Source organism: Aphelocoma coerulescens, chromosome 4 (assembly GCF_041296385.1).
Source record: "Aphelocoma coerulescens isolate FSJ_1873_10779 chromosome 4, UR_Acoe_1.0, whole genome shotgun sequence".
NCBI lineage: Eukaryota > Metazoa > Chordata > Aves > Passeriformes > Corvidae > Aphelocoma > Aphelocoma coerulescens.
The window spans coordinates 14,024,823-14,047,785 of record NC_091017.1 but is presented as its reverse complement, the minus strand read 5'-3'; the positions used below and the strand labels follow the sequence as shown (position 1 = coordinate 14,047,785).

General features: G+C 38.6%; 1 protein-coding gene across 22 annotated transcripts in view; it reads left to right on the top strand.

The window, feature by feature from the left end:
* The window catches only part of INPP4B (inositol polyphosphate-4-phosphatase type II B), a 390,079-nt gene that overhangs the window by 125,030 nt on the left and 242,086 nt on the right, over positions 1 to 22,963 (top strand). For all 22 annotated transcript variants that reach the window (XR_011150457.1, XM_069012729.1, XM_069012737.1 and 19 more), the window contains 2 exons: positions 15,153 to 15,271; positions 17,217 to 17,333. Coding sequence is in view for 21 of the 22 variants with exons in the window: in XM_069012729.1 (XP_068868830.1) it covers positions 15,153 to 15,271; positions 17,217 to 17,333 (236 nt within the window). In the remaining variant the exon portion in view is untranslated. The remainder of the gene's footprint in view (positions 1 to 15,152; positions 15,272 to 17,216; positions 17,334 to 22,963) is intronic.

Below are 22,963 nucleotides of genomic sequence, written 5' to 3'. Positions count from 1 at the left end.
ATTCTGAAATCTTGTCAGTTAGAAAACTGCTGCATTTATAAGTCTAGGGGAAAAAAAAAAGGAGGATAAGACTAAGAAGGACCTTTCTTTTTCAAATCTTAAATAAATAAAATTGGTAGGCTTCTTAGAAAAATCAGGTTTTTTCTTGATACTGAAAATGCTGCTCTTGTGTCTATGGCATTTTTTTCTCATAGACTTTGCAGTTGATGCCTCATGTTTGCAAAATTCCCTTTATCCAAAATTTCAAAGGGGTAAGGTTGTATCTATGCTGAAAACTGATATTTTCTGTGAAGATGGGTGCCAGCTCAGTATCCCAGTGAGAAACAGATTAATTACAAGAGCTCAGTCTTAGTATTCATCTACCTCATTCCATGCTGCTTTACCTGAACTATTTCTAGTTTCTGAGGTAAAACACCCACCAGTAATATAATGATAATTTGTAAGCTATGTAATTGAAAGCTATGTAGGGAAAGGGCTCCAGAATTACTTGAGAATTTATAGATGTAGGTAAAGATTTAATGCAATTCTCTCAAAATTGAGCTATCTTATAAACTTTTTCTCACTTAGGTATTAAAAAACCACCAACAAATAACTCAGTGGATACCTTAATTTGTCCTTTAGTATTTCCACAAGCATAGTGTTTGGCTTTTGAAGTATTGGGCGTTCTGGTGAATGTGACATTATTTTTTCAATTATTCTGATGAAACGGGAAACTTGTGTTTCCAGGGTATTTTTAAACTAGTTCATAGGAAAGTAGGATTAGAGATCATTGCATTAGAGAGAAGTTATTTTTGGCACACGCTGCTGCTCTTTTTTCATCATTATTTTTCTCTTCCTGCTTTTCCCCCAAAACATACCTCCTACTGTGCATACTTTCTCCTATTTTTCTTCCCAATCTGTGTGCTCTTTCCAGTTTAATATTTGAACATGGTTTTCTCAAATAAGGCTCTTCAGATTCCCTTGGATGGCTCCCACATAGGTGTAGTAGATCTCAGAGTAGGAGATTTGACTTTTGGGGCTGTTTGTGTGTGCACAGATGTGTAGCACTTTACACCTTCAGGCTTTAGGATGTCGGAGTGGCAGGAGAGAGAGAGTGGGAGAGGGTGTGTCAGTTCAGTGGCTGAGCTGGAAAGGGGAGAACCTTGGCCTACCTGGCAATTTTCTGCCAAGGAAGGAGATTTTCTGGGCAGCATCTTCCCAGTGAGACTGGCCCTGAGCGCACTGTCCTGTTGGATCACGCATCCACAGGGACAGCCCCTAAGTGGCTGGATGGCTTTGTCCTTACCTGGTACATAATAAATCTATGACTGATTTCTCTGTGGGTCCAGCAAACTTGTCTGAATGAAGAGGACTATTTAGGTCTTTACCGAGAATGTTTTCTATTGCAGACATTTGTACGCAGAGAGCAACAATCCAAATAAGAGTGAGTTATCCCTTTGTTGCTATAGAAAGCTCTATAAGACTTCCTTACCTACAACAGAGATTTGGATGCCAGTCCTGGCCCTGCTGCCTTCTTCCAACCTTTCCCTACCTCCCAGAAAGCTGACATTTTAACTATTTGGAATGCAATAGATTTTTTTTTTAAGCTCCTTAACTATGCTGTTGTCAGGGAAGCTCAGAAGGCATACAGTGTCTGCACGATGTTTTCAGCAATAGATGTTGGTCTTCTCCACAGCTTCATAAATCCTTTAAAACTACACTGTTTCTAGAAGCAGTGCTTTTTTTTTCCATCAAACTGCGAAGTGTGGTAGCATTAAAATTTTAAACTTCATATCTACTTAAAAAATAAATTGTGTGTACCACTAAGTTTGCTGAAGAACCATTTTTAGTATTCCTGGTTGTGTGCTTCAGTGGCTGACATCTTACTTTTGTCTGCTGCTGCCTAATGTCACTTACAGTCCTGGGATTTTTTCTAGGAAGAAACGAGAAATAAATTTTATTTTGGAATTACTGGACAGGGATAGTTGGGATGCTTTTTTTACCGTGAGGGTGATCAAGCACTGGCACAGATGACCTCAGGAGGTTGTGAAGCCTCTGTCCTTGGATATGGTGAACACCCAAGTGGATGCAGCCTGCTGTGGCTGACCCTGCTTGGGCAAGGGGGTTGGAGTTGTTAAGCTTAGGGCTGATTCTAAGATCTCTGTGCCAGGGATTTGTCAAGTAACTTTACAGTAAGAGTTTTGAGGCTGCTTAGAGCTGGTAGAGATTGGTTTGACATGGACTCCTCTAATGTTCTGTACTGTATATGGACAGTAAGGTATCTGTTGATCCTTACTGTGGTTGATACCTTACTTGTGATCTAGAAATTCTTCAGGATCTCTGAATAATCACTTATAGTTATGTTGAAATCGGACTATTTAGAATTATTGCCATCTGTGTGAACTCAGGCAGTTCTAGGGAAATTCCACCCTTGCATTGTTATTAAGCCCTTATGTAGGGCACACTGAAGACACCATAAAGGATTTCAGATCAGCCTGAATTGCCTTGCTTTTTGGGCAAAGAGAGTCAGGACAGGGCAGGGTGAGATACTGTTAAATTGGTTTTGTGAATGCTCTTGGCTTGGATGTTATTGGTGCTCATTTTTATGAATTTCTGTATACATGTTGGAATTTTTTTCTGTATATTCTCTCAAGGAAGATTTATTAGTGGGAATGTTTGCAAAATGAAAGCTTGAAGTAAAACATGTTTAGTAAACATGTATTTGCAGCAGTGGTGTTGGCCAGGAATAAAACTGAAATAGACTTTTACCCTGAGTTGAGACTCTTAGCCCTTTCTCTGCGAAGAAAAGAATTTGTGTCAAAGACAAAATAAGCTGAGGATGACTGTTAAGTGATTAGTGCCCTTTTTCCAGTGGGGTGGACCTCAGTTCTGGAGTGATGATGGACAGCGACCTGAGTTCAGTGGTACTGGAATGTAAAATAATATATGTAAAATACCAAATTACACTTATCTTTTGTTCCCTCTATGCCTGCTGCCAGGAAAATATTCCTTACTTTACAGTCAAGGTGGGACAGCTTTGAGTGGATACAAGCAGAACTCTCAAGTCTTCCTCTCTCTTGTGTTGTTTGCAGCTTTTTGTGGTTTGCAGCTGTTACATTAGAGGTGGGCAGAATGTTAAACCTGTGGATCTGCCCCGTGTGTGACCTCTTTCTGGTCCAGTGCTCGATTGAATCAAGAGAGGCACTGGCACCATTTCTCCTTCAGCCGCCCTGCCGGGTGTGTTGTGAAGGAAATCAGCAGTGATGTTTCTGCAGAATGCGGACGAGCAGCTGTGCCCTGCCACTGCCTGCCAGCCCAAGCCTGTCAGGAGAGGTGTGTGGTTTTCAAATCCTGACAGGGCCAGAGGTGGGCTTGGAGCTGCTCCGTGTCATCAGGGCTGAGACAGTCGGGATGTGCCCAGGAGCCAACCTGCAGGTGTGTAGGGACCTTTTACAGTTCAAAGCTTAAATGCCTGGGGACTTCAAATACCTCCAAAGCCAGGTTGCAGGTGTGCGGAGGCACAGAGTATTTGGTTTAAAACTCACTCGTGAATATCTCTGGCTGGTTGTGAGTTTATGTTCAACTTTTTTACTGTCACTTTTTGCACTTGGTCATTTCTAAGCTTTAGCTCAGACTCTAGAACACTTCATGAAAAATTGCCTGGAGAATTCCGCCCATCTCTTTCCTTGTGTATCTTTCTCTCACCTCATAATTCCAAAAGGGTAGAGATTATTTGGAAGACAAAAAGCAAGCAAATTATTTACAGGTTACAGTAGTCAAAGAGTTGGTGCTTCTTATGCAGAATGTTAATGCCTAAACAAAAAATGAAGCAACTGTGTGTTGTTAGGCCGGTAATATATTAACTGAAAACATTTTTAATAACTCAAAACCTGATAGCTCTTGACTTTTTTGACTCTAATGGTACTTTGCTGCGTTAGCTGAACATTTGTGTTTCAATGGCACTTGTTAAATACATCTCTGAATATGACTGTAGAAATAATTGCAGTAATACTTTCATGTCATAAAACATTTCCCAATGGACTTGTTTTTAATCCTTATATGTGGAAACAGCAGTTACATAAATAGAAAAACATCTAATTAATAGAAGACTAAAGTCATCCTCCACTTTTGAACACATTAGTTATAGATGTACTTATTTTTGGAAACTCTGAAATGCATGTCCTGTGGTGAGATTTGACGCAAAAATGAGGTTTTCCTGCAGGGCCTGAGAAAATTGGAATTCTCCTAAATGTAGCAGCACAAAATCCCACACAACACTAAATGCAGCATGACTAGCAGACTGACCTGAGGTGCTTTACTGAAAACAAACAAAAAGCTTAAGAATGCTTTTCTTCATTGTTTTACCCCAACACTCTGTGGCTAAATAAATTTTCCAGTCCAATTATGGACACTTTAATTATTATGATCTACTGTTTTTTTAGAATGGTTTTTGCCTGTTATGTGGAATATAAAACTGATATGTAATAAAGAAGCATTTTTAAAATTTACTTCAATCTTGTGCCAATGTTCAAAACAAGCTAAAGCTTCAATCTGGAATCCTGTTTCTTTTAAGACTGATTTCTGAGAGATTGAAAGAGTGTAGAATTTCATTACGATGGGTTAAGAAGAATTTGGTCTTAGTGTTCCTTGAAGATGAGAATTCTTCACACCTGAGAAGCTGAGGATTGTTGGCTGTAGGATTGTAAATGAACTGCTTTAAAAACTGAAGTGGGCTAGCACTGTTTTCAACTTTGAGATGAAGAGCTGCAATACGTAGGTAATTCTGGATTTAAATCTCAAATCTGCCAGGGAGTCTCTCTACAGAGACATAGAAAGGACTTTTTTTTCTTTTTTCCTTTTTTTTTTTTTTTTTTTTTTTTTTTTTTTTGTTTCCTTTTAATCCTTAACTAATATTTCCTTATACAAAGGAGTGGAAATAATTTAAAATTATATCTCTGTGAAGAAGTCAGCTACGTCTTTACATGTGTCAGCACACCAAAATCAAGGCAGTTTCAAACATATTATTGTTGTGTGTAAATAGCCATTTTTCACCCTTGAAGAACCTTCTGCTAGAAATGAGAGTATATATTTATAGTATAAGGATCAAATTTTCTGGCTTGGGCCTTACTCCTTTGTAGAAATTATTAATGTCTCCCCTTTTAAATCTTCCTCAAAATACAAACTGCAGAGTTGAAAGTTTAGAGTAATAATTATGAGCAGGTATCTTGGAGTATCTTGGAGCTTGGTGTTGATATTGAAGAAACTGCAAACAGAAATGTATGTGCTGCTTTAAAATTGTTACGTTAAAACAACATCTAGGTGATCACAACAGCTACAGTCTCTATGGTGTATTTCACCCTGTACTTTTTAGAAGGCTGTTTGTCTGTACCACCAGGTTTCTCATGGCTGAGATACATTTTTTGGAGAACTTTAGGAGTAAAGGTTATTCCTTCAGAATGCTCAAGTAAACAAATGCAGGATCCTCATGGGAGATGGATTCCTTGAAGCTCGTCCTCTGACATGACCCTTGACCTGTGTGCTTTTATTATTTCTGGACTCTGTAATTTATGTGAAAAAATACAAATATATGTTTTTTTAAAATTCCTTGTGAAGAAGTTTTACTTTGTTATCTCGTGCAGGTCCCATGCTGTTAAAGCGATCATAATTTATTGGTCAGAATGACTGCTTCGAAATCCTCTCAGGTGTGGATACTATATACTGCTAGCAAGAATTTCTCTTGCTTCTTTCCAGTCCCGTGAGATATTTTTCTCTCTCACAGAAGATATTTGTAGAGTTCTATAAACTATGAACACCTGCGGCCTTGCAAAGCTTTGTTTATAGTACAGTAGGAAAATATTTTGACAATGGATGTTTTAGGATTTTAGCCAATCACCCCATGGAGTGGCTGATCCTTTGACCAATTAGACTATGAAGAAAAAAGTCTATAAAAGAGTTGTAAAAAAATTAAATAAAGGAATCTTGCTGCACAATTCCTGCCTGTTGGATTTCTCTTCTCCTCCCTACCACTGCTCAGGAGTTAAGCATTGTCTCTTATTTGGACCTCTAATTTAGGTATTAATCCAGAACTGCCACCTTTTCAAACAAAGCTTACTTATGTTAGAACATCTTTTCCTTTCAACTGCAGCTTGAATGCAGATTATTTAAAATTTATCAAGCATTTTCCTACCAGGAAATTTAATCATTACTGGGCTAAAAGTGATTGTTCTGGATTGCAGAAATCTATTTTCTACTTTGATTAAAAGTGTGTCTTGCTCTTCTTTGCCTGGTCTTTGAAGTACATTTTAGTCTGCTTTCCTTTGAAACATGTCAGAGTGTAGGTTTTGTTTTGCTAAAAGGTCACCTCTGGCATATTGGAGGGATTAGTCAGTGCTTTGAATTGTGTTTTCTGTAAGGACCATCTTTTTAGCCTGTCTCACTAGTCGTTTTCAACATCAGACCCTATGCAATGAGAACCAGTTGTGAACCAGCCTGTCATTTAGGATCCCAGCAGAGTGGGGGGTTACAAAAAGAAAAAAAATTACAAACATACAGGTAAATCATACACTGCCTACTTTTTTTTTAAAGGCCATATTTTACCTCTTTTCAGCACTACACATGTAGAGTACTACAGGGCTCAAACGCTCCTGCTGTCTTCCCTTAAAGTATGTTGAGGAGGTGGTTTTGGTGGGGTTTTTAAATTATTTTGTTTTGGTTTTGGTGGGTTTTTTTTGGGTTTTTTTTTGGAATATTTGTGAAGTTAAAACTACATCACTCTCTTGTCCCCTTTCTCGGCACAATGAAAGGAAGGAACACAGTTCTTCTCACACAGATGAATCTTAAGGCTGTTTAGTAACACAGTAGACCTATAGCTTTGCTTTTATTATTGCCTGTCTTTTCTTTCGTGACTTACTGTTGTTAATACAGGTCCCTACTGCATCTCTTGTCCTGGCATCTTGATTGGATTACCTTTACTGCGTAACATTTTTACTTAAAGAAGGAATTAATAGTTTTATTCACCAGCAGAATCTCATGGGCATCAGAGCTATGCCCACACATCAATTAGCTTACAATTAATTACAAAGCTGGCTCCAGAGAACTTTACAAAAAATCCTTAACTCAGCCTCTAAAGCTGCAGCCTTTCTTAGGTGTACTCAAGTCAATGTTAACGTCAGCTGGTTTGGGTGGCATCTTGTCCCAGCTCCAGGTGGATCACTCCTTCCTGAGGGCTGGGGTCCTGTAGCTGGACTTCTACCCAGAAGCCAGAGCAGGTGTTATGCAGCAAAGAAGTATCCTAAAAGATTTCAGGTTGTTTAGAGCTCTTGCTGAACCTTCTTGTCTGCTGTAGTTGCTGGCCTGTGTTGCTTGTGTGCTTTTGTTTTGAAAGGGGAGCTTTTTTCCTCGCTGAGCCTGAAAGTATCTTGTGAAGATGTGTATGGTGGCATGGATTTGGAGCCAGGCTAAGCAACAGCTGAATTTTCTTTACATAAGAGAAAAATCCAGTCTCTACAGTGTTGTAAAGTAATACTGCACACTGAGGATCAAACCCATGTAATGCTGCACTTGACAACTGGTACAGCAGTAAATAAATGCTCATGTCAAAGGAAGCAATGCGTGCTGTTGGAATAAAAATAGATGTGGCAGACTGAAAACTTTTAGACTTGGCACTTTTGTTTCTTTTTATCTTCTTGTGGTATTGCTGGTGTATTTTTTACATGTATTTTATTTCCAAAGAGATGGAAAATATTAGGAATCAGCAGAATATATTTTATTTATAAAATCTGAAAGAAATTGTAATAGGTTCTAGTTGTTTTCTGTGAGCTTATGGTATAAAGAAGGTCATAGTTAAAAAAAAAATGGAAGTCTGCTTACCATTTGCAGCTCTTCTGATTCTTCATCTGGTACTTAAACTTGTAACTGCTCTATTTTTTGGGTAGTGATAAATTTGTGGAAGAAATTACAGCAAGATTACTTCTTCATTAGATACTTGATATGACAGTACTAGGAAAAGGTGAAGGAGGAAATGGCATTTAGCTCTGTTTCCATGAGATTTAAGCCCTTTTGTGGTATTCTGAAATACCAACAACACCAAAATAAATTGCAGCCTTGGAACAGCAGTATCAAAATTGATTTTGACATGATAATATTTTGGAATGTAATAACGTGTAGCAAGTTTTTGTAAGGCTTCAAGCCCTTTCCCTCCCCCCCCCCCCCTTCTTTCTTCATCTCTCTCACTTGAAAACTGAAGGTCAGAGTCTAAATATCATTAAGTGGTGGTGCCATGAGTAGAATAGTTTTGAACAGAAGATAAAGAGGATAGCTGAGAATCTAAGGCAAGCAGCAAGAGATCTGCTTTTCTGTCACAAGAATACTGCAGCATCTCCGGAGAGTTTTCTGTGCTTAGAGTCACAGTGTGCTCAGTAAGGAAATGCAGTATTTTTGGGAAAAATTCTATTTTTGTAATTACTTGAAAGAGATAACAGATACATATTTTCAGGCACATTTCCAAAAATTAAAAGAGTTTTAAAATCTTGATTAAAAGCAGTTTGTTTCATTACTTAAGGAACCAGTTTTTCTAAGCCAAGCTGGAAGTTTTCTTCTTGTTGCTGCTGTGTAGCTGAAGTCTACAGCACAGAGATTATGGAATTCAGTTCTCCCCAACTGTAAATAAAGCTGGAGCAGGAGTGTGAATGTGCTGGAACAGATTGTCTGATGGTAGTGGCAGATCAATGCACAACAAATGCAAATAGACTGGATGGGTACTTAACACGTGTAACCGTGCATTCACTCCTGCAGCGCAGATTTGATGCCTATGAGCTGTGTGTTGATCCAGTCAGCCTGTTTCCTGAGCCTCTTGCATCTATCATACTTAAACCCCTAAGTATCTGGGGCTGTCCAGGCTAAATAGCAGAGCTGTAAGAGGAAATAGGCCTGTTCTAGCACGTCAGAAGAATTGAAACCCCTGCTCAGAAAATACTGGCAATGGCAATGAAATGTTGCAGGCTAAGCCTTTGCATTGCCCTGACCTTCCTGCTGACCATCCAGGAGCCACTCTGGCATTCACACTCCATCGCCTGAGCTGGGATCAAAGCTCCTTTGCAGCTACACCCCCCACACTCACACAGGCTTACTCTGAAAGAGATCACTTCTGATTTTCATGGTGGTAATTCTAACCAGATTTATCACTTCATCTGCAAATCAGATGATGAGTGCAGCTGGCATCTCAACTTGTGGCCACGATCACTTATCCCTACCCTCCATCAGCATACAGCATTTCCCCCCAGCATCATTTATGTGTATCTTATTTCAATGATTCATAAATAATCAAGTTCTTTTAGCTGCAAATTAAGTGGGTAATGATTGATGTTTTTCTGGGCAGCATACTGATATATTATTTAGAGTTAGTACTGCTAGTATTGTTTGGTGTTTGTGGGGGTTTATTCCCCCAAAACCTGTACTTGCAGAAATGCCATAGAAGATAGCTTTTTTCATGCTTCATTTGGTAAGACTTCCCTGTCATCTTTCTCCTTGGATTGTTGGTAGAAATTTTCTTCCTGCTATTTATTGCAGACGTCCCTGAAGGATACTAATTGTTTTATGTATGTGCATTTCCTTGAAAATATAACTAGGTTACTTTAGCAACCAGCTGTATGTTCCAGGGAACAGATACATTATTTTTATAGAAGCATCTCATCCCCAGAGACAGGAACAGTGATCTTGAATAACTTCTTAGGTAAAAATCAGTGGATCTTTACTTATTTGTATATGTGCTCCAAATGTATTCTTCTGTTCCATAATATTTCTTTTCATTGTAGAGTTCACCTGAATCTGAGCATCTATTTTGGTCACTACAATTAAAGAGTGTCCCTTCTAATGCATAGCTCTTGCATGGCTATGTAGCTATGCCCTCATTTTGTGATAACATGGACATTACAATTTTTGTGGCCTCACCCTTTGACATTTAGTGTTGCATGGTGAATTGTTCTGGGAGTCCACATTGCAAATTGTGGGAGAAACTTCTCTGTTCTTTCTGTCCCTTTCTGTCCCCATCAGCAAACTGAAGCATTCCTGCTGGCATGGGAATGGGACACCCCAAAAGTATTTATAATAAACCAATTAATGAGATTTATTATGGAGTGTGGATACAAATATGCTGCTAGCAAGAATTTCTCTTGCTTCTTTCCAGTCCCGTGAGATATTTTTCTCTCTCACAGAAGATATTTGTAGAGTTCTATAAACTATGAACACCTGCGGCCTTGCAAAGCTTTGTTTATAGTACAGTAGGAAAATATTTTGATAATGGATGTTTTAGGATTTTAGCCAATCACCCCATGGCGTGGCTAATCCTTTGACCAATTAGACTATGAAGAAAAAAATCTATAAAAGAGTTGTAAAAAAATTAAAGAAAGGAATCTTTCTGCACAATTCCTGCCTGTTGGATTTCTCTTCTCCTCCCTACCACTGCAGGACACCGTGATAATGGAGCAATAGCAGGTGTGCTTATTAACACCATTCTGTGCTAATGCCCATCCTCAAATGTTCATCTCGGTTGCTTTCAGACATGTTTTGCCACACAGAGAACACACTGCTGTTCAGTTCTCAGCCCTCTCACAGTTGCATTTGCACTCTTAATTCAAAAGTACGGCCAAAGCTTTCCTGTATGTTCCAAAATTGGATTATTCGTAAGATTTTGCATATTGCTGAATGAAGGTATTCCTTTTCAGCAAAGGCAGAAGCAGTGGTGGTGTGCACTTTCTTCTCTTACACCTCCCTACCCTTCCCAACTCCCCCCAGGGTGGAGGAAAGCAAACTGTGTCCTGTTCAGTGCTCTGCTGGTAGCACAGGTCTGAGTGTGGTGCTCCCTCATTTAACATGTCCTTTTGCCCACTGAGGAGTAGCTACACCTTACTTAATTTGTTTATCATGACAGACTACATTATTATTTATAAACTAAGTTGCTTTGGGATAATAATGCTGCTGCATTGTCAATGAAATGAATAAAAGTTTGAACATTATGTTCACCTATATATGTGCATGTGAGACACAGGCTTTTCCCATGCCCCTGGTCTGCAGATACTACTAATTTTCTGTTGTTTTGATAGCGTACCAAATAGCATGCCCTGGAGATAACAGGGCTGTGTTGTTAATTCTTGTTCCTAGCCAGCCTCTTGGAATATGTTTTGGTTTGGAATATGGGAAGGAATGAAGCTGTGGGAAATGGTGTTTCTGTTACTGGTTAAAGAAAGAGCTGCCTTGGAAACTGTCATGTAGGCTAATACATGCATTGTGTGAATCCAGAGTATGAGAAGACAATATACTGTATTTTTTCTCACTAGAAAAAACAGCAATTCTGTTTCAGTGCTATTTCCCAATTTTTGGTCTCCTCCTTGGCTCATTTCCCAAACAACTCTGTGAACTCTGAGCTGGGGATGTCTTTCATTCCCACTGCCCATGTGGTTTGTTCTAGCTACTGGATCTTTTACAGTTTTGGGAGATGCTGCATCTCCCTATTTCTCTACCAGATTAATTTCTTTTGGCTCTAGTGGGCTTTGTGCTTGGAGCAGAGAGTACTGAGTGCCTGGGCAGAACTGTTACAGTTTCAGGAAAGGTAGATGATGAATCTCCAGACTATTTCTATTTTGGGGTTTGTTTGGCTGGTTTTTTTGTTTGTTTCCTATCTTCTTATTGTTATATAGTAATTGGGTTTTTTAGTTTTTCTCTTTGTACTCTCTTCCTCTAGAAGTAACATTTTCAAAAAGTCCCCCAAGATCCCACGAGGAAACAGTAACCAGTCTTTCACTTCTTTACATGGGCACACACACAAAAGGACAAAGAGCACAGCCATCATGTCAGTGCAGCACAGAGAACAGTGAAATATCAGTTAAGGATTTGTTTTTTCCTGCTATCTTAACTTTTTTCTTTGTTGATATTAAAGTATAACTTACTCCTAATGCAGTTCTTCCTTAAACATTCATTGTATGCTGATAGGCTCAGCAGTGGTGGGATCACCAGGGGAATGGATGACTCAGGCTTTTACACACTGAGTCAACAGTCACAATGAGTAGATTCACATACTTTTGGCATGTAAGTACAAGCTGGCACTTCATTTCACTGAGTTTTGTTGATGAATTTTTCCAGAATTAATTCAGACACGGTGAAGTATTGAGAAGTAACATGACCTGTGGTCTGCTGGGGCGTAGGTTATGGTGGAAAGTGCATTGATGTTGTTACCTGTTGTTACCTGCTCTCATGGTGTTACATTTGCAGTTAAGGAAACAGCCTCAGAACACCTGTCATGCTTGTGTTTTCATCAGTTTCTGTTTAAGTAGTATGCCAATAATACCTAACACACGTTTAAATATATAACATGTAGCTGGTCTGCTTTCCTAACTGTGTAATGTTTCACTTTGTCCGCTCTGTTTCTTTGAAGACCTAAGATTTTCAGAGATACTGATAGTAAAATAGTTCAAAGGGCAATAATGCAGCATGGGGCTATAAAGCTTGCCAGGTTGTGAACAGGATATAACAAGTTTTATTCTTTGGCGTCAGCTTAAAAGTAATCCTTTTGTTTTGTTAAACTTTTCATTTGGGCTGTTTTGAAGGGAAGTGATGCACTGTGGCTTAAACAGACAGCTTCTGTGTTCTTTACCAGGGCAACTTTATTGAATATCCTCTCTGACTGAAAGGCAAGTTGTGAACAGCAGTAGCCCAGTGTCACAATAGAGATAAATAACACTGTCATCAAAGTAGATGCAGGTTTCATTTAATTTCATTTATCCTTCTGCACCAGTGTCTCCCAAAGAGTTCTGATGCTTTATGCTGATCCTCCCTACTGGAGATATGCAGATGAGTTATTTTCCTGTCGGCTCTATCCAATGAAATTCAAGATCATGCTGCTAAACCACCTTTAGACAAGAAAAATGATCTAATGACTGGATTGCAGTACTGTCACAGAAATAAATTGTCTCCTATGCTCAGATAACACCAAGGTGGTGACCACTTAGTGCAAATCTTATTCCTGTTGTTAAAGGTTTCTCAATAAGATAAAAACCTGTGCTCTTGGCAGCTAAAAGATTTAGTCACATCTAGATAACGTATTTAAGACAATCCACAAGTAGATCAAACTATTATTTGTGTGGGTTTTACCTCCATTCATCATGCACTAGTACTTTTTGCAAGAGTTCAGCTGGAGGGCTCTTGCCAGAGTCACTGGTAGCGTTTTTTAGGGATCTAATTTTATTTTTTCTAAGTGTCTGTGTCTCTTTGTTTTTCTCTCTTTTGTTGTGTTTCATTGAATTGTGAGCTGGCCAGCCTTCCTTTGTGTTGGGTGTGAAAAATGTGACTGTCTCTCTGTTCCAGCTTCTGATAGTGAACATGACCTCTCTTGCCATTCCTCTGAAACTGTGCTACATTCTAAAAAAATGATTATAGAGTGCAATATTTAAGAGTTGTATGGTGGCATGAGATCAGGTTTTGTGGGGAGAAATGGCTGTATTTGGAAATCTCAGTGATCCGCTACTACTTCTTTGATCAGCTCTAGAGAGGACAAAGTCAAGTAATGTCAAATAATGTCAAAAGGTGTCTGCTTTGGCAACTGCATTTCAGTAAGTCTACTTATGTAATTTTTCAGGTGATGTCAAGTAGTGCTAATATTCAGTCATTTTAATAATATGGTGAGTCTTATCAGCAAAGACTTGCTGGCAACTTGCTATTTGAGCCTGGTGCTGTTACATCAGCTGTTTCGTAAAGACTGCATCATGCAGAAACTTTTATGCTTATCCCACTTTTTCTACCAAATTCTAATAGGGTCAGTTTGAGACTATGTATTAGTAATTTGGAATAAAGCAAAAATTTTAATCTCTGAAGGTTAGATTTAATTGTCTCCCTGTCTCTTTTAACTGTAATAAAAGAGTGGTAAAAAAAGCTTCAGCCAGTTTTCCTTTTATTTACTCCAGCAGCAGGTTCAAGCCCAAAGGAAAAAAAAAAGGTACAAAACAAGCTGAGTTGGTCTTTCGTACATATCAGAGCTTTTCTAACCTTGGCTTCTCATCAGAGCAAGTTTGCTTGCTGTGAGGATAATCTGACTCACCTTTTGAAAAGTTAAAGGTCAGCTGCACTTGAGGAAGCCCCTGGTAGGCAGTGGCTCATAGAAAATACCCTCAGCTCTTTCTTGACAATTACCCTCTCTGAAACAGAAGGCTTTTCTTTGCTTGCCTCAAGCTTCTGAGATCCCAGGGTAGTTTGTTACCCTGCAGAAAGCTGTGGGTAGATCTCACCGCAGTGTTCACTGCTGTATATTCCTTAGGGAAGAATAAAAGGTGGATGGTTTTCACTTTTGAGCCAATGCATGCCCCATTAATCTGCATCCCTTCTGTGGAGCAGATAATGGTGCATTTATTTATTTATTTTCTCCTCCTTTTTTCATCAGTTCTTTCACCCTTTCAGTTTGAAGGCACAAGGTGTGTTGGTCTAAAGGATGATCTCAGTCACCTGCATGGCTCTAAGCCCAGGATAAAAGTGAACTAAAACCAGAACTGAATTTCTCTATTAGGTAGAATGAGTTTTAATAATGATGCTATATATGCAGAATGCAATTCCCATTTATATACCAGTCACTGATGAAAGAATTGGTTATGTTGCTGTCTGCTTTTAGTTATGTAGATATATACCTGAAAACTAGTTCTGCTAAGTTCACAAGTAGTAACAAACTCTATAAGCCAACCTAACTACTGATAGCAATTAGCTGGTTTAGAATGTGTTTGAAATGGTCACGTAACTGGGAAAATTGTCAGACAAGAAAGAATCCAATAAGGCTGCTAAGAGAGATTTTGTGGGCAAATTAAATGAGTGCTTATGTAAAATTAACTACTATTGCAGCGTGTGTAAGTGTGCGTGTATGCGCACGCATGCTCGTGGACTGGAGCTGATGAGCCTCTGACAGGGAGCTTTGCAGAAGCTGCAAGTATTTTTAGTGGAAATGAGATCTCAGCTCAGTTCTGCAGCATGTGACTTCCTATTTCTGTAGGTTACTTCCAAGGGACTTCCTCTGTTAAATCGACTTGTCTCCGGAGATTTAATCTAGAGCCGGAGCATGGTCTGCTTTGTCCTGTGCCTGTGCCAGCATTTTCCCAGAGTTTGCTTTTGAGTATTTTATTTTTATTTTGTACTGTCTCCAGCATGCAAGGATCTAGTGACTGCTACCCGTGATCGGAAGCTAAATACGTTTATCCAAGTCTCAGTGGTGCATCCAGCAGAGCACATTTTGACGCGGTATTCAAGCACTGAAATCGTGGAGGTGAGAGTCTTTCTTATTCAATTAACATGTTGATTAATGTATCGCTCATTTCTTCCTTAGAAAGTGAATGAGAACTAAAACAAGTTAGTGCATAGTCTTGGGTAAGACAAGCACACTCTGGCAGTTAGTAAAGCATACCTAAGTATGCTGTAGTTCTTGGCATTTAACCAGGATAAACAGAAATTAACTTGGCTTTTCATGAAAGCTCTGTTGTTCCAAGTAGAGGCATGAAGAATATTCCAGTTCTCCAGACATAAGTTTAGAACGAAACAGGGAATGGTTGCTCTCATGAAGGGACAAGGCAATGCAAAATAAAGCTGAATTAAGAGTACAGCAAGTTTGGAAAGTGTTTTTAAATTGCAGAAAAACATAGGTGTATTATGTGGTGTGTTATCCCATTTACTTCTTGCTCTATTTTTTCCATTAGAGAGTTGATGCTTTTGCAATTTGAAAAATACTACCCTATGTCTATAATTTGGGAAAAGAATGTGTGCACGTAATGTCTGTGACTTTATGTAAAATAATTAATAACTTGCATCATACATTACAACAAAAGTTGTCTGAGGCTGCTTTGTTAGTCCTCACTTTGCCCTGTAAGCATCAGTGTCAGAAACAGCAAAAATGGTTCAGAAAAAATGAAGAGTGAGCAATGTAGGTGTAACTTGCTTAACTTACTGGAGAGACTCATTAAGAGCAGGGAAGTCTCATTGTAAACACACACACACACAATTTCGTCAGAGGCTTGTTTTAACTGTTAAATACAATGAGAATATTTCACGAGCTCTTTGTGTGATTACTTTCAACCAACTACTAATTAAATTATTATGGTTTCAGCCCTCAACCATCCTGAAACTGCTTAATTCAAATATCTTGTATCTGATCAGGATGTTTCATTGCAAACTGTCTGGAATGATGTCGTGCAAAAGATAAATAGATAACTATATATATTTTTTAATAGAAGTTGATGCATTTCCTAACACAATGTCCTAGACCTCAATAAATTCCTGAATTTGTTTTGTCAAGGTTCTCAGCTTTGTAGTCAAGCTTTGGTGAGGGGAAGGCAGGCGCACAGAAATTTCTTTAAGATTAATAACCTTTGTCATGCACAATCCTTTTTTTCACTTAATGGAAAGTTTAAGGATACATGCCTGGTAATATTTGGAAATTAAGTATAATTAAACATTAAGAAACTATAAGCAACATTTTGTATGATTAATTTAATTGTATATCTTTTGCTATGATACAGTTACCTCTGTGTACAGCTTTTAGGTATGATCATAATGTTTCAAAGCACAGGAATGTTATTTTATTGCAGTACTGCCTAAAGAGGAGTATTTCAATCCCCCCTCCACAAATCAATATCCTTAATGCAATACTGAGAGTCTTCATAGCATTTCTATGTGCTTATTATTGTGGCTTAAATGAAGATTGCTCTTTTTTGTATGTGTGTGGAAGTTAAATCTTTAGTTTTGCTACTTTAAGTGAAGATTGTATGTTGAATGTAATCGTGGTGCTGGTGCCTAACCAGCGTCAAACTGCAACATTCATTTAAATTAAGATGAAATTGTAGTACTTTCAGAAAGTGTCATGGGAGTAAGAAAGGGTTTGGTTACTACAGGTTGTATTCCAGAACCTGACACTGGCTGAGCTGTTTAAAAACGTGTTGCTAGGCTCTCAGAAGCACTTCATATCCTTTCCAGTTAAAAAAGTTTCCAGGAAGTTGTTATGGTTTTGTTTGGTTTTTGCTTGTTTGTTTTTAGTTTTCCTGATAAAGTTTTTTGTTTTTAAAGTTATTTGTTTTTCTCATTGATTGGGTAATAATACTGAGCTGTTCCCATCTCTCTGCTGTAGACAGCTGACACCTTTTGGGTTTCCGTACCTGCATACCGACATCCCACACATTGCACAGCTGTTACCTTACCAAATGTTTACTCATGTTGCACAGGGTACAAAAGATCCACTGTTTTTGACTGGTGTGACCTTCCCACCGGAATACCCCATCTATGAGGAAACTAAAATAAAACTAACAGTCTATGATGTCAAGGATAAATCCCAAGACACGGTAAGTGCTTTGCTTCATTTCTTGCACAGATCTTACTGAGGAATAAGTTTCTTGCTGTGTTGTTCTTTGGCTCCCATTAGCAAACTGGGGAAATGGGTTGATGTAAAATTGGTTTTGTTGTTCTCTTGTACCTAAAATCTCCTTTATCTGTTGATATATTAGAGAGAAAGAGAACCATGCACTCAAAGTGGGCACTTTGCTATTGGCTTTTTCGCTGGTTACATGAATCAGCACAGGTATTCCTAGCAAATAAAAGATTGCTCTGGCGTGCTTTTTGAGGGCAGAGAACACATGGAATAGACTGAGACAGCACCGCTGTGAATAATTTTTCAGAAATACGTTTCTGATAATATTTTACTTATATGCACAAACCAGAATGACAGTAGAGCGTGTCACCCGGGAGTGAGCTACTCATATTTTATTTTAATCTCTCGTGTGGTGATACCTGCAGCTTTTCTGTCGCTGCTTCTGTTATTGATTTGTAGCAGTCTAAGCTCTACAGTGCCACTGCTAAAGGTGAATCATTTGGGGTTCTGGTGTTGTACATTCTTGGATACAGAGTCAGCTTTTTATCCTTGGAAAGTTACTCACTTTAACTAATATGTGAGGTCAGTGGGACAATCTGAGTGATTTAACTGCCAAATACAGAGCTTGAGTGCCATTTTATGTGCTCCAGGTGAACTAAGCCTTACAGAGGTAGATGTCATCATAGGGCCTATGGGAGATGTGTTTTTTTCTTCTGTGGCAGTTGGAGTCCAGCTGATAATTTTCTCTTGGGCATGAAGAATTGCCCTTGACACCTGTATTTAACTAACTGAATTGCTCTTTACATATCTGCAGTTGGTACCCAGCATGATTAAAGCAAGTGCAAGCTTATGTCCTGACTGTGTATGTGTTCATTATCCATAAGAGGGAAATAAAAGGCATAATTCAAAGCTTGAGACTGTCTTTGAACAGCTTACAAAAGTAAAGTTCTATTTTAGAGAACTCATAATTTTTTTCAGATGGAAAATTATTGATCCGTTTGTTTAAATGTTCAACCTTTGTGAGCCAGCTTGTTGGTTCTGTCCCCTCACTGTGCTCTTTCATAGGAATGTGTGGAATATTTTAGGTGTAGAGTCTGGATTTCTTCTCTATTTAAGAATAACTGGGGAAGGGGCACGTACATGCATTTTCAAAATGTATCTATTTTAAATTTGGTAATGGATTAGGCTGCAGGGGCTTAAAATGGGATCTGCTGTTTATTCAATAGAGTTGTCACCTGTGGAATCGTAACAGGCATTGAGTGAATGGAGATGGACTTTGTCCTTCCCTTCCAGTTTCATTCTGACTCACAAATGTTGGAAAATAATAGCCTATCTGTAAGTGATAAAAGTGGACTGGATCCATAGTACTGTTTCCTGTGCTACTGCTTTCCTAGCTGCAGGCTTCTCTACTGCCACTTATGCAGGAGAAGATCTACCCTAGAGAATTAATATAATTTGATAAGCTTTTTAGAAACCTGTAAGAACTTTTTGTAACTGTTCGTTACAAGTGTAGTACAGGACTAGAGTCTCTCCCAAGGAATCCCATTGACATAGCTTGTAAATCATGAGAGAATATCTTTGTCTTTTGTCATAGAATTTACATTGTTCCTATGTGAAACATTCTAGATCTATAAGCTGTAGTATCTTTTTGTAGGGGAAAATATTAATCCCATCTCTGGTTTACACACATTTAGCATTTTTTACTACTCAGCCTTTTTAAAGCTGGATGTAGGTAAGAAAAAATTAAATAAGAGTTGAGGTTTAAATCAAGGTGGGCTGTAGCATATATGAATGACCCAGTCTACCCTGGTTGCAACTTCATTTGTGGCAATATTTGCACTTCTGTTTACATACTAAAATATCAGTGATGCTAAAACTTGACTTTCTTACCTGTAATTAAGTAGAAGCCATCACACTTGCTATTGGTTTGGGTGACTTTTTTTCAAGTCTGGATGTTTATGTAGATTCATAAAAGTCAGATTTAAATGAGCTATAATTGGATACCATTACCAGCATAGTTGCACCAGCACTGACTTCTATGCTTGCTTCACAACCCAAGAAATGGGATGTGTCCATTTGGCAGTAAAACTGCTCCAAGTGCTGTGGTGTCACAGTTCTGATTCTCCAGTCTACAGTAAAGCTGGCTTTCTTGTTTGTCAGAAAGTGCTGCCACAGCTAATGGCTGCCAAACAGAGTCCCACCATTCCTCCAAACAGACGGGTAATCCACTTGGGGGTGGAGGGGAATTCAGGCCTGCTAGGTATGCTCTGCTCTTCTAGGCTGAGCTTTCAGGGCAGACACTAGCTCAAATAATTGGGTGTTTATGGCAGAAATAAACCTTGGATTTGACTGTGAGATATTTTGCAGAAATTGTGCTATGGTAATAATTCCCACCAGCATCAGGGCTGTAACACTGCTTGCCTTGTTTAATAAGCTCAAAGTAGCTAATATCCCTTGTCACAAGTATATACTTTATCTTTTCCTATTTCTCTTGTAATTAAAGTGCAGCTATAAGAAGTGAATCCTGTGCATTAATTAAACTCAGTAGGATTTTACTGCCACAAATAGAAGACTGTAGAGAAGGTGGCAAAAGGGCAGCAAGTACATCACAGGGTAAAGTGTTTTCTTGGGTTTTGCCTAAACCTGACTCTATCTATACAAGAGAATTAACTCTGATTTTCAAACCTGCTGGTTTTTTACTCTAATACAAAAATAACTAAATACTTCTTGGTTTGTGCATACAGGTCATAATATTAAAGTGAATGAGGATTCTCCTCACTGAGAAACAACCAGAATTTATTTTTGGCCTGCTCTTTTTTAAAAGTGTTGAAAATAACCTTCCAATGCTAGTATTCCCATACCAGAAAGTAGATAGTTACTTCACTCTTGCCTGTCACTTAACTTATATTATGTAAGAAGTGTGGTTTAATTATATTGAAATACTGTGCAGCTGGGATCACATTCACTGTACTATGTTCTGACTGCACTTTTCACTTTTTATGCATCTCTGTCTGATGTTGATCATAATTATATCTTGGCTGTGTCAGACTTTCTGTAATTGAGCTTTTTAATATAATGAAACTGAGGTTTTTGTTTGTTTTGACTAGTCTTTCTAAGTGATTAGTTACTGTAAGTTTTCATGTAAATAGAAAATTTAAAGAACGACTGTGGTGTACCCAGTTTACTTTGATACACTTAGAACAGAGTATTTGGAGGGTTTATGAAATATCATTTAATTGTATCCAGTGAAACCATGCATACAGATTGGTGGGTAATGCCATATTATGAAAAATGCGTAGTGACATCTGTTCCTACATCACAAAGATTTTTCTTCCCATATTGCCATGAGCAAATTTATGTTCTCTTGGCTTGAGCTACACTGTCTTTAGGACTTTAGAAAGTTTGGGTTTTGTTGGCTGGGGCTGTACCTGTTCTTTGTCATTGTCCAATAAGATCAGAATTATATGCTCATAAGCTGTTCAAAAATTACCTCTTACTTTTACACAAGCATGCTGTTCTTATAGGCATGCAGGTTAGCCCAGTTTGGTCTAGCAAGTTTTAGAGCTGAAGCTGGGTGCATTCTCTGGGAAAATACTGCATAGCACAAGTCAGGTACCACTGCCACATGACAGAGCCACAGAAAACACAAAGCTGATGATTTTGTGTTACATTGTGAGGAGTCCTAGTGACTAATCTGGAAGGCAGCAGTCTTTGCTATGTGCTCTGTGTTTGGAATATGTGTGTCCTGCGGCAAGAGTTCTGAACTTCACATGCAGTGAGTTGGGCTGCCTCTTTCATCCACACATGGACAAGTGCTGGGAGCAGAGGACAGGAGCAACTTTCTGTACCTGCTCAGAACTTATCTTTGCATCACCCCCTCAAAGATAATCTCCTTTGGATGGATATCACTACTGGAATTTGTGTGTGATGCTGAAAGTTACACACAGCCACTCTAATGTTATCTCCTGAGAGCAAGGAGAAACAGGATGTCTAGAAGGCTGTTGAAATATAACACATTTGACAGTCTGGTCTCCCTTTTTTCACTTCCCAAATTTTATCTTAATCACTGAGAATAAAATTAGATTAATTTGATAATTTTAGAAGTAGTGGGGCTAGAAGTTCAGTTTTGGATATGGTTCCCACGATATGTTGTAAAGTGGCAATTTTAGATTACTTAGGCTTTAAATTACATGTCTTTCAACTCTTGAGGCTTGAATCTTCTATTAAACTTGTTCACTAGGAATGAAATTTTGCAAAAGATTTTCCCGTGTGTGTTTCTTGATTTTGCAAGTGTCCCTGTTAAAACTGAATCCCGCTAGGGTGAGTGAAAAATGAAGACTGTCCATCACAACAGAGGCATTTTGAGTTGAGCTGTGAAGCCCAATCTGAAGCGACAGCATTCTGTGTTCCCTCATGGGCATTTATCCCTGTCACACCACCACCATCATGCAGTTTGGTCTTCAGTGCTTTTCCATGGCTGCTGAAGAGATTCAGGGCTGGAAGATTAGGAGTGCTGCAGAGCAGTGTGTGAAATGCATTAGCAGAGATAAATGTGGAATCTCGTACCTTGCCTTCCTGCTCTCTGCCTGCACCAGAGTGCACTCAGTCCCGCACTCCAGTGAGTGCTAAAAATACTGAAGCAGTTTCTCTTCAAAAATTGAAGGTCCTATACTTTGTTTAAAGAAAAACCCACTTAAGTCTTCCCTTTCTCAGTTCTGTCCACTGCCATCTCTGCAGGATTTGCAGAGAAATATTGCCTTAAATTAGAAACTCTTATTATCTCATTCTTCTTAATAGAGCAGTACTGTAGAGCACTGCAGTCCTACCCACAGAAATACTTGCAATAGGGCTTTAGATGTTCATGTTTCTCTTCAGAACAATCTATTTTTTTCTTTTAATATATACTTGATGATAGGTTTAGTTTTCCTTTTGCATCAGACTAGATGTTCTTACTAAACATCATTATTAGGATATTGAGGGGAAGAGGAGTGGTTTTTTGATTCTTCCAGGCACCTGCATCTGGAATCCACCTAAAGTATTATTATCAGTCTTTCTCTGTATTTTTTAAAAGTCTTGGATACATAAAACGAAATTCAAACTGCTGACCTTCCTTTGGGTTTATATTGATATAAAACCTTTCTTTGAAGTGGCTGAGGGTACAAAAAGGTTTCATATATCTTAGTGTATCTGTAAGAAAATTGAGGATAAGTGTCAAGACTGGTAAAGTTACAGGTACAGACTTAAAGTCCATTTCTAGCCTTACTGCTCTTTGTGCCTTGCTCTCGAAAATTCAGTGGGAGGATTTGGCTTTGCAAAAATCTTTGAATTATCCTTTGAAACCTTTGAAACTATCTACTACTTTTTCTCCTACCCTTTTGTTACTTTTTTCCTTTTCTTATTGTGACAAACTCCTCCCTATTGCTGTATCTTCAGGGAAAATTGTAACCTACTGTTTGTTAATTTTCCATTTTCTTTTTCTTTTCTACCTACTCTGCCAAACAAATGCTACTGCTGCCTCACGTCAGGCAAAGGTTTGTTCTTGTTACAGTGGGGATGCTGTAACACGCCTATATCAAACCAGGAGTCCCGTGGAAAAGAAATATA